This window comes from Aphelocoma coerulescens, chromosome 30 (assembly GCF_041296385.1).
Source record: "Aphelocoma coerulescens isolate FSJ_1873_10779 chromosome 30, UR_Acoe_1.0, whole genome shotgun sequence".
In the NCBI taxonomy this organism is placed as follows: Eukaryota; Metazoa; Chordata; class Aves; order Passeriformes; family Corvidae; genus Aphelocoma; species Aphelocoma coerulescens.
Genome location: NC_091043.1, coordinates 1,718,656 through 1,735,145, shown reverse-complemented (window position 1 = coordinate 1,735,145; position 16,490 = coordinate 1,718,656). Strand labels below are relative to the sequence as shown.

Here is a 16,490-nt window from a genome sequence, read left to right as displayed (position 1 = left end):
TGTGTTCCCATGTCCCCGGTGCCCCAAAAGTGTCCCCAGGCCCCGGCACATCCCCCTGGGCTCCGGAGGGTCCCCATGGGCGCCTAAGCGCCAACCTGCCCCGCCCCCACCTGTGCCCCAGCACGTTCCCAGTGTCCCCAGCAGCCCCAGTGCCCTCCCCCTCCCCAAGACCCTCCGGCCTGCCAGGACAGCCCCAGCCTCCATCACACCCCAGCCGCCCATGACCCCCAAGCCCCCATCATCCCCCCTGTGACCCCCCCCAGCCCTCTATGGACACACAGGCCCCCATGGCCCCCAGGACCGTGTGACCCCTCCATTCCCCACGGACTCCCAGCCCCCCGAGAGCCCTCAGCCCCCCCGAAGAGCCCTCAGCCCCCCTCCCCCACCGCTGCTGTGCCCCCACAGCCCCCAGGCCCCCCCCGCCCTCTTTGGGCCCCCCCCCGCCCTCTTTGGGCCCCCCCCGCCCTCTTTGGGCCCCCCCCGCCCTCTTTGGGCCCCCCCCGCCCCCGGGGCTTCCCCCGCCCACCGCCCGCCCCTGCCGCGACCCCATTGGCTGCTCTGCGCGTCACTCCACGCTGCAGCCCCGCCCATACCGCTGGCCCATTGGCTAGTCCGGCCGTCACTCCAGGAGGCAGCCCCGCCCCTGCCGTCAGCCGATTGGCTGTCCCTGTCACTCCACGCCCCGCCCCCCGCCTCCCATTGGCGGCCGCCCCCTCGGGCGTTCGTGTTGCCCGGGCAACCAGCGCGGCGGGAAGGAGCGAGAGCGTGGGCGGGGCGGTGGGGCTTTGATTGGCTGCCCCGAGCCACGCGCGCGGCGCCGATTGGCTGTGCCGCAGGCCCCGCCCCCGTGGGCGCGCGGGGCGTGTCACGTGGGGGTGGCGGGGGCGGCGGGAGCGGCGGAGCGGAGCGACCATGAAGCACTACGAGGTGAGGCGGCCGCACCACCCGCAGCCCGGCACCGCGACCGGCGCCGGAGCCGCCCCGAGCGCCGGCACCGCCGGCCCCGCACGGCGCGGTCGCGCCGACCTCGCGTAACCCCCGCGTTCCGCCCCGGGGCACCCGGGACGCGCTCTGCGCGTGCGCGCGGGGTGGAGCTCTGCGCATGCGCCTGGGAGAGCGAGTGCCCCCGGGGTGGCTGCGCGTGCGCGCGGGGCGGCGGGGGCGCGCGGCGGGGGCGGGGCCTGAGGCGGGGCCTGAGGCGGGGCCTGAGGCGGGGCCTGAGGCGGGGCCTGAGGCGGGGCCTGAGGCGGGGCCTGAGGCGGGCCGGGGTCCCGGGCGGGCCCCGCCGCCCCCGCCGCCCCCGCCGCCCCCGGGCCCGTCCCCGTCCCCAGCCCCGCCACCGTCACCGCGCTCCGGGTGGCTCCTTGGGCACGGCCCCGTAGCCCGTGAAGGTGTCACCGCCCCCCCGGGCGCGTCACTGGAGTGGTGGCACCGCGCCACGCCGGCCGTCGGGTGACAGAGCCCCATCGCAGTGCCCAGGGCTGGCAGCCGCCTGTCCCCGTCGTGGTGTCCCCAGGGGTGGCAGAGCCCCGTCCCAGGCTGGCACCGGGTGGCCTCACCCCGTTCCCCGCGGAGTGACCGGGGCTGACCGCGGCCGCGTGCCTTCGGCCAGCGCTGTCCCCACCTGGTGCCACCGAGGCTCCTGGCGACCCTGGCGAGCTGGTGGGGGGGGTCCGGCCTCACCTCCCGCCCGTGCCGCGTCCTGTCCCCTCCGTCCCCTCCGTCCCCTCCGTCCCCGCCGGCCACTGTCCCCACCCCCGGCGCCGGGTGACTCTGTCCCTCCCGTGGCCATCCCCGGGGCCACCCCCGGGGCCACCCCCGGGGCCACCTCCAGGGCCACCTCCAGGGCCAGCAGGGCCAAGAGCCCGGCGGGGGGGGGGGCAGGGTTATATTTAGCCGCTCCCGGGGCCGATCGGGTTTCGGGCGGGCGCGGTGACATGGAGGTGGCAGTGCCACCCCGCGAGGGGGGCCCGGTGTCCCCGTCCCCCGTGCTGGGGCTGTGGCCCCCGGTGGCCCCCAGCAAGCGGCCCAAGAAATCGGCCGTGCTGTTCTTCGAGGTGGAGATCCTGGATGCCCGCACGCGGGACAAGCTCTGCTTCCTCGACAAGGTACAGGGACAGCGCCAGGAGGGGACACGGGGTGGCCCCGGGTGGCCCCACGGCCCCTGACAGCCCCTCGCTGTCCCCAGGTGGAGCCTCAGGCCACCGTGGCCGACATCAAGAACCTGTTCAGCAAAGCCCGTGAGTGGGGACGGGGTTTGGGGACAGGGACGGGGGGGGATGGGCTTGGGGACCCTCTGTGGGGACCCTCAGTGTGGCTGGGGACCTGTCACAGAGTGGTGGGGACTTGTGACAGGGCTGTGGGAAGCTGTCACAGGGCCATGGGGACCGACACCATGGCCATCATTGTCACAGGGCCATGGGGACCGACATCATGGCCATCATTGTCACAGGGCCGTCATGGTCACCACCGTGATCACAGACCCACCTTGGGGCCGTGTCCATCTTCGTCGGACCTCATGTGGCTCTGTCCCCGCAGTGCCACCACCGCTGTCCCCAAGGGAGCTGTGTCCCCACAGTGCCACCGTGGCTGTCCCTCTGTGGCTCTGTCCCCACAGTGCCACCATGGCTGTCCCTCGTGTGGCTCTGTCCCCACAGTGCCACCATGGCTGTCCCCATGGGAGCTCTGTCCCCACAGTGCCACCATGGCTGTCCTTTGGTGTGGCTCTGTCCCCGCAGTGCCACCATGACTGTCCCCTCTGTGGCTCTGTCCCTACAGTGCCACCACCGCTGTCCCTTGTGTGGCTCTGTCCCCACAGTGCCACCGTGGCTGTCCCTCTGTGGCTCTGTCCCCACAGTGCCACCATGGCTGTCCCTTGGTGTGGCTCTGTCCCCACAGTGCCACCGTGGCTGTCCCTCTGTGGCTCTGTCCCCACAGTGCCACCACCGTTGTCCCTTCTGTGGCTCTGTCCCTGCAGTGCCACCATGGCTGTCCCTGGTGTGGCTCTGTCCCTGCAGTGCCACCATGGCTGTCCTTTGGTGTGGCTCTGTCCCCGCAGTGCCACCATGGCTGTCCCTGGTGTGGCTCTGTCCCCACAGTGCCACCATGGCTGTCCCCTCTGTGGCTCTGTCCCCGCAGTGCCACCATGGCTGTCCCTCTGTGGCTCTGTCCCCACAGTGCCACCATGGCTGTCCCCTCTGTGGCTCTGTCCCCGCAGTGCCACCATGGCTGTCCCCATGGCAGCTCTGTCCCCGCAGTGCCACCACCGCTGTCCCTTGTGTGGCTCTGTCCCCACAGTGCCACCATGGCTGTCCCCATGGGAGCTCTGTCCCCACAGTGCCACCATGGCTGTCCCCTCTGTGGCTCTGTCCCTGCAGTGCCACCATGGCTGTCCTTTGGTGTGGCTCTGTCCCCGCAGTGTCACCATTGCTGTCCCCATGGCAGCTGTGTGCCCGCAGTGCCACCACCGCTGTCCCTTGTGTGGCTCTGTCCCCACAGTGCCACCATGGCTGTCCCTTGGTGTGGCTCTGTCCCCGCAGTGCCACCACCGCTGTCCTTTCTGTGGCTCTGTCCCCGCAGTGCCACCATGACTGTCCCCTCTGTGGCTCTGTCCCTGCAGTGCCACCATGGCTGTCCCTGGTGTGGCTCTGTCCCCACAGTGCCACCATGGCTGTCCTTTGGTGTGGCTCTGTCCCCGCAGTGCCACCATGGCTGTCCCCATGGCAGCTGTGTGCCTGCAGTGCCACCACCGCTGTCCCTCGTGTGGCTCTGTCCCCGCAGTGCCACCACCGCTGTCCCTGGTGTGGCTCTGTCCCCGCAGTGCCACCATGGCTGTCCCCATGGGAGCTCTGTCCCCACAGTGCCACCATGGCTGTCCTTTGGTGTGGCTCTGTCCTCGCAGTGCCACCATGGCTGTCCCCTCTGTGGCTCTGTCCCCGCAGTGCCACCATGGCTGTCCCCATGGCAGCTGTGTCCCCTCAGTGCCACCACCGCTGTCCCCTCTGTCCCACAGATCCTCAGTGGTACCCGGCGAGACAGTCCCTGCGCCTGGACCCCAGTGAGTGCCACCACGGGCTGGGCTGTCCCCAGGTGTCCCCAGGATGTTTCCAGGTGTTCCCTACAGGGTCCCCAGGGTGTCCCCCAGCTGTCCCCAGGTGTCTTGAGATGTTCTCCCCCTGTCTCCTGGGGTGTCCCCGGCTGTCCCCCGGTTTTCTCTACAATGTCCCCCAGGTGCCCCCACTGTCCCCTGCTATCCCCCCAGGTGTCCCCCAGGTGTGTCCCAGGTGCCCCAGGTGTCCCACCTGTCCCCCAGATGTCCCCCAGGTGTTCCAGGTGTCCCAGATGTCCCCCAGGTGCCCCAGGTATCCCCCAGATGTGTCCCAGATGCCCCAGGTGTCCCCCAGCTGTCCCAGGTGCCCCCCAGCTGTCCCCCAGCTGTCCCAGGTGCCCCCCAGGTGCCCCCCAGCTGTCCCAGGTGCCCCCCAGGTGCCCCCCAGCTGTCCCAGGTGCCCCAGGTGTCGCTGTCCCCAGAGGGTCGCTCGCTGAAGGACGAGGACGTGCTGCAGTCACTGCCCGTGGGCACCACGGCCACGCTGTACTTCCGGGACCTGGGGGCGCAGATCAGCTGGGTCACGGTGAGGGGCTGTGACCCGCCGGCACCCTGGCACCCGCCCGCTGTGCCCTGTCACCGTCCCCTGTGTCCCCCTGCCCCATTCCCCTCCCAGGAGCACAGAGGGCTGGGCCTTCCCCCGTCTGTCTGTCCCTCCCTGTGTCCCTGTGTCCGTGTGTCCATCCCTGCTCCTGCAAGTCCCATGTCCCCCCGTGTTCCCCTGTCCCCAGGTGTCCCCCAATCCCTCACCTGTCCCAGGTGTCCCTGACTGTCCCCTCACCTGTCCCCTCACCTGTCCTCTCACCTGTCCCCTCACCCATCCCAGGTGTCCCTGACTGTCCCCTCACCTGTCCCCTCACCTGTCCCAGGTGTCCCTGACTGTCCCAGGTGTCCCAGACTGTCCCCTCACCCGTCCCAGGTGTCCCTGACTGTCCCCTCTCCTGTCCCCTCACCTGTCCCAGGTGTCCCAGACTGTCCCCTCACCTGTCCTCTCATGTGTCCCTGACTGTCCCCTCACCTGTCCCCTCACCTGTCCCCTCACCTGTCCCAGGTGTCCCTGACTGTCCCCTCTCCTGTCCCCTCACCTGTCCCAGGTGTCCCAGACTGTCCCCTCACCTGTCCCCTCATGTGTCCCTGACTGTCCCCTCTCCTGTCCCCTCACCTGTCCCCTCACGTGTCCCAGGTGTCCCTGACTGTCCCCTCACCTGTCCCCTCACCTGTCCCCTCACCTGTCCCAGGTGTTCCTGACGGAGTACGCGGGTCCCCTGCTCATTTACCTGCTGTTCTATTTCCGTGTCCCGTTCCTGTACGGGCCCCGCTACGACTTCACCGCCAGCCGGCACCGCGTGGTCCAGTGAGGGGGGACAGCGGGGATGGGGAGGGGGGCAGAGAGGGGGGACAGGGAGGGGGGACAGCAGGGATGGGGAGGGGGGCAGAGAGGGGGGACAGGGAGGGGGGACAGCGGGGATGGGGGGGACAGGGAGGGGGGACAGCGGGGATGGGGAGGGGGGCAGAGAGGGGGGACAGGGAGGGGGGACAGCGGGGATGGGGAGGGGGGACAGTGGGGGGGGCAGTAGGGGGACAGTGGGGACGGAGGGGACAGTGGGGGGGGCAGTGGGGACGGGGAGGGGGGACAGGGAGGGGGGATAGTGGGGACAGGGGGGGCATTGGCGGACAGTGGGGATGGGGGGACAGCAAGGGACAGGGGGCAGTGAGGGCGGACAGGGAGGGGGGACAGCAGGGACAGGGAGGGGGGACAGGGCAGGGGGCGCGGGGGGGGCAGTGGGGACAGGGAGGGGGGACAGGGGCAGGGGGGGCAGTGGGGGCCTGGGGACAATGGGAGCACCAGGGGGGCTGGGGGGGGACGATGGGTGGGAAATGGGGGGGCCTGAGTGTGATTGGGGGGTGCAGGGAGGGCTGGGGGAGGGGGGGATGGGGCAGTGGGGGGTGTCTGTGTGCTCTGAGCGGGGCTGTGGGGACGTCGGGGGGGTCTGGGTGATGGGGGTGACAATGGGGGGGTTCAGGGGGTGTCTGAGTGGGGCAGGGGGGGTTCCTGGAGGGAAAGTGGGGAGTTCCTGGAGGGGCTCTGGGGGAGCAATGGGGACTCATGGGGGTCTGGGGGATCTGGGGGGTCTGGGAGGGGGCTGTGGGGGGCGGGACGGCGGCTGGGGACACGGGGGAGGTATCCCCAGGGTGTGCCCCTGGTGTGCCCGGCCCCCCCGTGTCCCCTGACCCCCGTGTCCCCCCCCGTGTCCCCCCCGTGTCCCCCCAGCCTGGCCTGCTGCTGTCACTCGTTCCACTACGTGAAGCGGCTGCTGGAGACGCTCTTCGTGCACCGCTTCTCGCACGGGACGATGCCCCTGCGCAACATCTTCAAGGTGACGCTGGCACCACCCGTGGCACTGCGCTGGCACCCCCGGCTCCTGGGGCACCGCCCTGTCCCCCCAGGGTCACTGCGTCCCCCCCCCTGCTCGGCCCTGTCCCCTCCCTCTCCCCTCCAGGTCACCCCCAGTCCCTTCTCTGTCCCCACCAGTTCCCGCATGGCACCGACCCTGCGCAACAACTTTGAGGTGTCACTGTCACCTGGGTCACCTCCCTGTCCCTCCCGGGTCACCTCTGACACCCCCTGTCCCCTTTCTGTCCCTCCCGGGTCACCTCTGACACCCCCTGTCCCCTCCCTGTCCCCACCAGTTCTCGCACAGCCCCAACGCTGCACAGCCTCTTCAAGCTGTCCCTGTCCCCTGGGTCACCTCCCTGGCACCCACAGTCACCTCCCTGTCCCCAGGATCACCTCCCTATCCCCTGGGTCACCTCCCTGTCCCCCTGGGTCACCTCTTCCCCCCAGGTCACGCCTGTCCCCACTGGTTCTCACATGGTTTCCAAGGTGTCCCTGGCACCTGTGACCCTTCCCCATCCCCCTCGGGTCACCCCTGTCACCCCCTGTCCCCGTTGGTTCTCACGCAGCACCAGCCCTGCGCGACACCTCCAAGGTGTCATTGTCACCTGGGTCACCTCCCTGTCCTGCCAAGGTCACCCCATTCTCCTTGTGTCCCCTCCGAGTCCCCTCAGCTCACCTGGGCGTCCCCAGATGTCCCCTCCCCAATATGTCCCCAATGTGTCCCCAATGTCCCCAGAACTGCACCTACTACTGGGGCTTTGCTGCCTGGATGGCCTATTACATCAACCACCCGCTGTACACGCCCCCGGGTGAGTGGCACCTGTCCCCTCTGTGTCCCCCCTGTGTCCCCTCTGTGTCCCCTCTGTGTCCCCTGTGTCCCTATTACATCAACCACCCGCTGTACACGCCCCCGGGTGAGTGGCACCCGTCCCCTGTCCCCCCTGTGTCCCCTCTGTGTCCCCTCTGTGTCCCCTCTGTGTCCCCATCCCACCCCCCTCTGCTTACACCCCCTGTGAGGGTCTCTTGTCACCTGTCTCTGTCCCCTCGGTGTCCCCCTTGTCCTGTGTGTCCAGGGGACACCGTGGGGCTGTGCCTGTCCCAGGTGCCCCAGTGCCCCCAGGCTGGGCAGGGGACACCGGGGGGTTGTCCCTGACCCCCCCGTGTCCCCCCAGCCTATGGTGACGAGCAGGTGAAGCTGGCGCTGGCCGTGTTCCTGGTGGGTCCCTGGGGGGGGGACACGGGGGGAGGGGGTCCCAGTGGGTGCGGGAGGAGGGGCTGGGGGGGCAGTGGGTGCTGGGATGGGGGAGCTGGGGGGGCTGGGGGGGTCCCAGTGGGGGCTGGGGGGACACAAGGGAGTGAAGTGGGGGGGCCAAGGGGGAGGCTGTGGGGTGTAAGGGGGGGCCCGTGGGGCTGGGGGCTCAAGGGGATGCTGGGGGGCTCCCAGTGAGTGCTGGGGGGGTCCAGGTGCCACCCACCCACTCAGGGCCCCCTTGTGACCCCCCCACGCTCCCCCCCCAGTTCTGCCAACTCGGGAACTTCTCCATCCACGTGGCCCTGCGGAACCTGCGCCCCGCGGGTGAGGGGACATGGGGGGGGACACGGGGGGGGTGGGGGGACACCGAGGGGACATGGGGGGGTTGGGGGGACAGGAGGGACATGGGGACTGGGGGGACAGGGGGGACATGGGGGGATGGGGGATACATGGACAGGGGGACACGGGGACACGGGGGATGGGGGGGACACGGAGGGACAAGAGGGTACACGGGGGGACACGGGAGGACACGGGGGACACGGGGGGACAGGGGGGGACGGGGGGGGACAGGATCGTGCAGAGCCCACAAGAACGTACAGGAGCAGCCACGGGCTGGCAGGGGGCACGGTGGGGACATGGAGGGTGGCACCCAGCCAGGGGGTGGCCTGGGGGGTGACCCATGGCTGGAGGGGTGACACAGGAGGTGACCCGTGTCCGGGGGGTGGCCTGGGGGGTGACCCTCATCCGGGGGGGTGGGGGGTAACCCAGGGGGGTGACCCGTGTCCGGGGGTGTCACCGGTGTGTGACCCGGCTGTGACCCGGCTGTGACCCGGCTGTGACCCGGCCGTGACCCGGTGCCAGGCTCGAAGACGCGGAAGATCCCGTACCCCACCCGCAACCCCTTCACGTGGCTCTTCCTGCTCGTGTCCTGCCCCAACTACACCTACGAGGTGGGGGGCACTGGGGGCACCGGGGGGCACCGGGAGCAGGGATGGGGACGGGCAGTGCCCGCTGTGCTGGGTGGGGTCCCTGCAGTGGAGGAGCCCCCGGGGGGGGCACGGCAGGACTGAGGGGGAGGGGGGCATGGGGGAGCCGCCCCCCCGTGGGTGACCCCCCCCTCCCCCGTGGGTGTTTCCCCCCAGGTCGGGTCCTGGATCGGCTTCACCATCATGACTCAGTGTCTGCCCGGTGAGGGGAGGGGGAAGGTGCCCTTCTGGGGGGAGAGGGGGCACCCCAGAGACCCCAGCTCTGTGTCCCCCGTGCCACCTTGGGGTCCCTGTGTCCCCTCCATGTCACCCCCAGTTGCCCGAAGCCCCCAGCACCCCAATATTCTCCCCCATGTCCCTGTGCCACCCCGGGGTTCCTGTGTCCCCTCTCCCCATGCCTCCTGTCCCATCCCCTGCCACCCAAATCCCTCATCTCCCCGGGGTCCATGTCCCTCCCCTGTCCCCTCATGTCCCCCACTCCACATCCCCTGTGCCCCCCCAGCCACCCAAACCCACCCTGGGCTCCGTGTCCCTCCTGTCCCCTCAGGTCCCCTGTGCCCCCGTGTCCTCTGTCCCCCTCCAGAGTCTCCTGTCCCCTCCATGTCCCCTGTGCCACCCCCCACCCCCCGCGGGTCCCTGCCCCCCATGTCCCGTCCCACTCTGGGGTCCCCTGTCCTTCCCTGTGCCCCGTTCCCGGTGTCCCCTGCCCGCCGCGGTGTGTCCGTGGCCCCGTGGCACTGCGGTGACAGTGGTGGCCCCGCAGTGGCCCTGTTCTCGCTGGTGGGCTTCGTGCAGATGGCGATCTGGGCGCAGGGCAAGCACCGCAGCTACCTCCGGGAATTCCGGGATTATCCCCCGCTGCGCTCCCCCATCATCCCCTTCCTGCTGTGACACCGGGGACACGGCGGGGACAGCCCATCCCCCGCCATCCCCTTCCTGCTGTGACACCGGGGACATGGCAGGGACAGCCCATCCCCCATCATCCCCTTCCTGCTGTGACACCGGGGACACCCCTGCCCTCTGGGGACACCCTGTCCCCACTGTCACTGTGGCACCCTGCGGGGACACCTCCCTTGGGAATTCTGGGATTATCCCTCCCCCCCCCCTCCCCCATTGTCCCCTCCCTGCTGTGACACCAGGGCAGCCCCTGGGGACACCCCGGGGCACCCTGATCTGTCCCTTGGGCACAGTGTGGGCACACGAGCCTGTTGTCACCCCGGCCCCACTGTCCCCTGTCACCCGCTGGGTCCCAGCGCCGGCGTCCCCTCTGCGGTGGCACCGTCCCCAGCGGGGCTGGCCCGGTCCCCCGGGACAGCAGCGGTGACCGTGCGGTGTCACCCCCGGGGCTGGCGACCGCAGCCCGTGTCCTGTGCCACCACAGGTGACAATAAACCACATCCCCCCACGCGTGGCCTGTCCTTGTCCCGTCCCAGGGGACACCGGGGGGGTCACGGCCACGCCGTGGGACAATCCCGCCGTCCCCGGGCTGGGTGGGGGCGGTGCCCTGGCGCTGTCCCCGTGCCCGCACGCAGAGCCAGCGCCAGCGCGGTGTCACTCGGTGCCTTTATTGCGCGGGGGTGGCCTCGTGCCGCCGTCCCCGCGTCCCCGCGCGTCACTCGGTGCTCTCCTGGTGCTGCCGCAGCCGCTGCTGGCGCTGCCGCAGGCGCCGCTCGCGCTCGAACTCCTTCATGCGCATCACGTAGCTGGGGACAGGGTGGCACCGCGTCACCGCGGCCACCAGGGCCACCACGGCAACAACGACGGCGTGGGGAGGCGGCGCCGTGCTGGCCCCGAGCCCCTCCCACATCCCCCCCGATGTCCCTGTCACCCCCTCCCCGCCGCGTCCCCCCCGTCCCCACCCCTGTGCCCGCGTCCCCCTCTCCGCCCTGTCCTCGTTCCCCCAGCCCCGCGTGCCCCGGCCCTGTCACCCCCTGTCCCCAGCCTCGCCTGTGCCCACTCCTGTGCCCCCCTCAGCCCCAGTGGCCCACGTCCCCGATGTCCCCTCGCTCGCGGTGCTGGCAGCGCCCCAGGTGTGTTCCCCTGTGCCCCTGATGTGCTCCTGATGTCCCCTGATGCCCCCGGATGTCCCTTGACGCCCCCTGATGTCCCCCATGTCCCCTGATGTCCCTGATGCCCCCAATGCCCCCTGTTGTCCCCTGATGCCCCCCGATGTCCCCTGCCGTGCCCACATCCCCGATGTCCCCTCACTCGCGGTGCTGGCAGTGTCCCTGGTGCCCCCTGATGTTCCCCCATGCCCCCTGATGTCCCTCATGCCCCCCAATGCCCCCTGATGCCCCCGATGTCCCCTGTTGTCCCCTGATGCCCCCCAATGTCCCCTGCCGTGCCCACATCCCTGATGTCCCCTCACTCGCAGTGCTGGCAGCGTCCCAGGCGTGTTCCCCCGTGCCCCCGATGCCCCCTGATGTCCTCCATGCCCCCCGATGTCTCCTCACTCGCGGTGCTGGCAGCTCCCCTGATGTCCCCTGATGTCCCTGATGCCCCCCGATGTCCCCTGATGCCCCCCAATGCCCCCCACGTCCCCGATGTCCCCTCACTCGCGGTGCTGGCAGCTGTCCCAGGCGTGGCGCAGCTCGTGGCAGCCCCAGGGCACGGGGAAGTTGTCGCGGTGGCAGCGCAGCAGCCGCAGCAGGTGGTGGCCGCAGAAGTCCCTCTGCTCCAGGGGCAGCCGGGCCTGCGCCAGCTGCTCCGCCGAGGCCACCATGGCTGTCACCGGAGGGGACACGGGACACGCTCAGCACCCGCCGGGGGACCGGGGGGACGCGGCAGGGCGGGGACACGAGGGGACAGGGGTGGGACAGGAGTGGGGACACGAGGGGACAGGAGTGGGACAGGAGTGGGGACACGAGGGGACAGGGGTGGGACAGGGGTGGGGACGTGGGCTGGGGACACGAGGGGACAGGAGTGGGACAGGAGTGGGGACACGAGGGGACAGCGGCAAGGACAGGGCAGACAGCCACAGCAGGGCCGGTGGCACCCGCGTGGCACAGAGGGACACGGGGGGGCACGGGGGGGACTCGGGGGGGGACACCGGGGGGACACGGGGGGGGACACGGTGGAGGGACACGAAGGGGACACGGGGGGGACACGGGGGGGACACGGGAGGGGACACGGGAGGTGGCAGCGGGGAACACACACGGGGCTCACGGCGGGAGGTCACCGGGGTCACGCGAGGGCGGGGGCGCCCCAAGAACACCGCGCCCGTGTCCCCCTCCCCGTGTCCCCCTCCCCGTGTCCCTCCCGAGGGGGCGAGGGTCCGAGGTCCCCCTCCCCGTGTCCGCCCCGTGTCCCCGCACTGACCGCGGGGCCGGCGCCCCGGCAGCCCCAGATCGGCGGGGAACGACGGCATCTGCAGCGGGTCGGGCTCCGCGTCCGCGTCCCACAGGTAGCGCCGCGCCAGGTGAGCGCCCATGGCCGCGGCGCCGGGCCCGGGACCGCCGGGGGCAGCGCGAACACCGCGAACGGGGCCTGGCAACGGCGGCGGAAGCGGAAACACCGCGGGCCGGAAGCGGAAACGGCAGCGGCGGGACACACCTGCTCGGGACTGCGGCGCCCCCTGGCGGCGGGGAGGACCCCCAAGCCCCCCTGAACGCCCCCAGCCCACCCGAAACCCCCAAAACCCCCACCCCGAACCCCCCCCCGCACCCCCAACCTGCCTCCCACCCTCGTGGACCTCTGTCAGGACTCCCCAAATCGCCCTGGTCCCCCCCATAAGCCCCCCAAACCCCGCAAATCCCTCAGATCCCCCCGGACCCCCCGCCCCCGGTGCCGGCCCCCCCCACACGCACACACTGCGGGGACATGGCTCGGGGGGACACGGGCACGGCCATGGCACTGGGAGTGACACAGGGTGGTGGCACCAGGGGCACCCCCAGAGTGTCCCCAGCAGGGGACACCCCAATGTCCCAAACAGCAGCCAAAGGCTACCCCGAGCCCCTTGGGCCAATCCCGGTGTCCCTAAGGGCGGTGGCAGATGTCCTCATGTCCCCAAGAGGTGACAGATGGCCCCACAGCAGCTCAAGAGAGACAAGGGACATGTTGGGGACCCAAATCCGTGCCAGGACGTGCCCAGCCACAGAAGAGACGAGGCCACTGGAGGGACAAGAGACCGTTTATAGCGACGTGAGTGTCCCCAAGGGCCACCCTGGGGACAAGAACAGAGCTGAGGGACACAGAGCAGCTCTGACGTCCCCAGAGGTGCCCGAGGGCCACCAGGAAGGCTCCCGCGGCGGGCGGTGACGCCTCTCACGGCTCGGCCCACGCGGTGACACGAGCCAAGGCCCCGGTGGCCTCGTCCCTGCCCCTCGCCGTCCCTCCAGACTCTGTCCCTCGCCGCCTCATCTCACGTCGCTGCGTGGGACGAGGCCCCGAGGGCCCTCAGGCTCTGGTGACACACGGTGACAGGGACACGGCCCTCGTCCCTCCCCGAGCGTCCCTCACGGCCTCGCCCCGCGGCACCGCCGGGCCCCCTCAGCGCCCCTCCAGGCTCTTGTCGCGGGCGATGACGGCCTCGTCGAACTTGATCATGAGCGTGGTGCCCTTGTGCCAGTGGGCGCTGACGCGGGCGGGGAAGCCGGCGGCGCCCAGCACGGCCTCGAGCAGCCCGGCGGCGAAGGCGGCGCAGTTCAGGGAGCTGTTCTCGCGCGGCACCGACACGAACGTGTTCACCACGGGCTCCCTCTCGATCACGTAGAAGGTGCGGTCGTCGTCGTTGGCCTGCTCCAGCTTGTCGGCCTCGCGCCCGAACAGCGCCCGCCACAGCGGCCCCTTGACGAACAGCAGCACCCCCAGCACCTTGGTCTCGCGCCGGCCCGGCCGCTCGCGGGCCACCAGCGCGTCCAGAGCCCGCAGCCCCACGTGGTGGCCCAGGCGGGCCAGGCGGGCCTGCAGCTCGGCCACCGAGGCCACGCGGCGCTGGCAGTACTGCACCAGCTCCGAGAAGAGCAGCGCGAAGGCGGCCAGAGACAGCTCCGAGCGCGGCCGGCCCAGCGCCCGCTCCAGCACCAGCGACTTCCCCCGCGTGAAACGCGCGTCCATCGCGGCCTGGGGACGGGGCACGGCCGTCAGCGGGGCGGGGAGGGGCTGGGAGCGTGCCAGGGTGGGCTACCAGGGGGGTGAGAGGGGCTGGGAGTGTGCAGGGGGGGCTGGGAGGGGTCTGAGAGGGGCTGGGAGTGTGCAGGGGGGGCTACCAGGGGGCTGAGAGGGGCTGGGAGTGTGCCAGGGGGGGCTACCAGGGGGGTGAGAGGGGCTGGGAGCGTGCAGGGGGGACTACCAGGAGGGTGAGAGGGGCTGGGAGTGTGCAGGGGGGACTACCAGGAGGGTGAGAGGGGCTGGGAGCGTGCAGGGGGGACTACCAGGGGGGTGAGAGGGGCTGGGAGTGTGCCGGGGGGGCTACCAGAGGGGTGAGAGGGGCTGGGAGCGTGCAGGGGGGGCTACCAGGGGGGTGAGAGGGGCTGGGAGTGTGCAGGGGGGGCTACCAGGGGGGTGAGAGGGGCTGGGAGCGTGCAGGGGGGGCTACCAGGAGGGTGAGAGGGGCTGGGAGTGTACCAGGGGGGGTTACCAAGGGGGTGAGAGGGGCTGGGAGCGTGCAGGGGGGACTACCAGGAGGGTGAGAGGGGCTGGGAGCGTGCAGGGGGGGCTACCAAGGGGATGAGAGGGGCTGGGAGTGTGCAGGGGGGACTACCAGGGGTCTGAGAGGGGCTAGGAGTGTGCAGGGGGGGCTACCAGGGGGCTGAGAGGGGCTGGGAGTGTGCAGGGGAGGCTACCAGAGGGGTGAGAGGGGCTGGAAGTGTGCAGGGGGGGCTACCAGGGGGCTGGGAGGGGTCTGAGAGGGTCAGGGGGCAGCAGGAGGGCGTTAGAGGGGGGTGAGGCGGACGACAGGAGGGTCCGAGGGGGTTTAGGGAGGGTCTGAGGGGGTACAGGGGCATTAAAGGGGGAAGGGGGCAGCTAGAGAGGGGTCTGAGGGGGTCTGAGGGGGCTCTGAGGGTGGCAGAGGGGCTCTGAGGGGGTCTGAGGGGCTCTGAGGGGCTCTGAGGGTGGCAGAGGGGCTCTGAGGGGGTCTGAGGGGCTCTGAGGGGGATCAGAGGGGCTCTGAGGGGCTCTGAGGAGCAGGGCACGAGCACAGGCGGTCAGCGATGGCTGCAGGGGAGCGAGGGGAGAACTGAGGAGGTTAAAGGGGGTCAGAAGGGGGCGAGCGGCAGCTGGGGGGGGCTCAGAGAAGGTTTGGGGTGGGTTAGAGGGGGGTGCGGGGCAGCCTGAGGGGGTCGGGAGGGCCCCGGGGGACGCGGCAGCGTTCGGGGGATGCGGGGGCCGCGTCACCGCCCACCGCGGGGTGGGGGGAGCCGGGCAGGGGATGGGGGGGACGGGCACGGCGCTGGCGGGGCTGGAGGAGAGGGAGGAGATCGGGCCCTGCCCGCGGCCCGCCGGGACCCCCGGGACCCCCGGTACCGACCTGACACCGATCCGGCCGCCGCGACACCGCCGTGAAACGGCCGTAAAGCGCGGCCGCGGGGCGGGGCCACGCCCACATCGGACACGCCCCTTCGCTGTGGCCACGCCCCCTGGGGTGGCGCGAGGGGGGGACACGGGGGGACACGGACACGGGGGGGGACGGGGGGGACACAGGGGGTGGGACATGGGGGGGACACGGGAGGGAGGGACAAGATGGGGGGACACGGACACGGGGGAGGACACGGGGGGGACACGGACACGGGGAGGGGACGGAGGGGACACAGGGGGTGGGCCATGGGGGGGGACACGGACACACGGGGGGACACGGGGGGGGGTCCCCCGACACGGGGGGGGGACAGGGGGGGACACGGGGGGACACAGGAGGGAGGGACAAGGTGGGGGGACACGGGGGAGGACACGGACACGGGGGGGGACACGGGGGGAGGACAAGGTGGGGGACATGGGGGAGGGGACACGGGAGGGGCACGATGGGGGGGGACACGGGGGGGGACATAGACACGGGGGGCGACACGGGGGACATCTGTTGACACGGGGGGAGGGGAGGGGCCCACACGCCCCCCGCGCCTTCCCCCCCCCCCCCCGGACACCTGGGCCGCCATCTGGGCTGGGGGAAGGGCCCGGATCCCCAATGACGTCAGGGGGGAGGGGAAGGGGGGGGCAGAGGTGCGGGTGACCCCCCCCTCCCCCACACGGGACCCCCGGGGACACGTGGGACAGGGGAGACACCGCGGGGGGGACACACCGGGACAGGGACACCCCCCGTGACAGGTGCCCCCGAGAGCCCCGTCCCGTCTGTGCCCCCGCCGCTGGTGTCACCTGGGTCCCCCCCCGTGCCACTGGTGTCGTTTGTGTCACACGGGTCCCCTCCGTGTCCTCTCCGTGTCGCTCGTGTCGCCCGGGTCCTGCCTGTGCCCATGTGCCACCTCCCTTGTGGCCCCATGTCCCCCCACTCCCTCCGTGTCCCCGAGGTCCCCGGTGTCCCCGTGTCCCCACAATGTCCCCAGGGTCCGCTCAGTGTCCCCTGTGTCCCCATCCCCCTCAATGTCCCCAATCTCCCTCCAGTGGGACACAAGGAGGGGGACAGGGAACATGGGGGGGACACCGGGGAACGAGGACGCCAAGGGACGTGCAGGGACAGGGGCACCCCCGAGGGTGGCACTGGCAGCCGGGGTGGCACGGCTGTCCCCAGGTCCTGGCAGGGGTGTTGGGGATAGGGGACAGGGTGTTGGGGACACCGCGGGGACACACGGGGGGACA

The 16,490-nt window shown here is 71.3% G+C and overlaps 3 protein-coding genes across 4 annotated transcripts; 1 reads left to right on the top strand and 2 right to left on the bottom strand.

Moving 5' to 3' along the window:
• Window positions 1-832: 832 nt before the first annotated feature.
• TECR (trans-2,3-enoyl-CoA reductase) lies at window positions 833-10,149 on the top strand. Of its 2 annotated transcripts, XM_068997923.1 has the most exons (13): window positions 833-927; window positions 2,058-2,108; window positions 2,189-2,240; window positions 4,013-4,057; window positions 4,531-4,634; window positions 5,347-5,462; window positions 6,381-6,486; window positions 7,243-7,315; window positions 7,679-7,722; window positions 8,025-8,082; window positions 8,620-8,708; window positions 8,901-8,946; window positions 9,508-10,149. In XM_068997923.1, the coding sequence occupies exons 1-13, from the start codon at window positions 913-915 to the stop codon at window positions 9,633-9,635; spliced, it is 927 nt and encodes a 308-aa protein (XP_068854024.1). In that variant the 5' UTR covers window positions 833-912; the 3' UTR covers window positions 9,636-10,149. The 2 variants fall into 2 exon arrangements, with proteins under 2 accessions (XP_068854024.1, XP_068854023.1); XM_068997922.1 differs by lacking the exon at window positions 833-927 and having other exon boundaries at window positions 1,889-2,108.
• Window positions 10,150-10,290: 141 nt separating this feature from the next.
• On the bottom strand, window positions 10,291-12,268 carry NDUFB7 (NADH:ubiquinone oxidoreductase subunit B7). Its single transcript, XM_068997924.1, has 3 exons — window positions 12,063-12,268; window positions 11,300-11,468; window positions 10,291-10,447 (listed from the first exon to the last, which is right to left on the bottom strand). The coding sequence occupies exons 1-3, from the start codon at window positions 12,172-12,174 to the stop codon at window positions 10,357-10,359; spliced, it is 372 nt and encodes a 123-aa protein (XP_068854025.1). The 5' UTR covers window positions 12,175-12,268; the 3' UTR covers window positions 10,291-10,356.
• A 587-nt stretch (window positions 12,269-12,855) lies between these two features.
• On the bottom strand, window positions 12,856-15,292 carry TRAPPC5 (trafficking protein particle complex subunit 5). Its single transcript, XM_068997883.1, has 2 exons — window positions 15,214-15,292; window positions 12,856-13,805 (listed from the first exon to the last, which is right to left on the bottom strand). The coding sequence occupies exons 1-2, from the start codon at window positions 15,289-15,291 to the stop codon at window positions 13,233-13,235; spliced, it is 651 nt and encodes a 216-aa protein (XP_068853984.1). The 5' UTR covers window position 15,292; the 3' UTR covers window positions 12,856-13,232.
• Window positions 15,293-16,490: the final 1,198 nt, after the last annotated feature.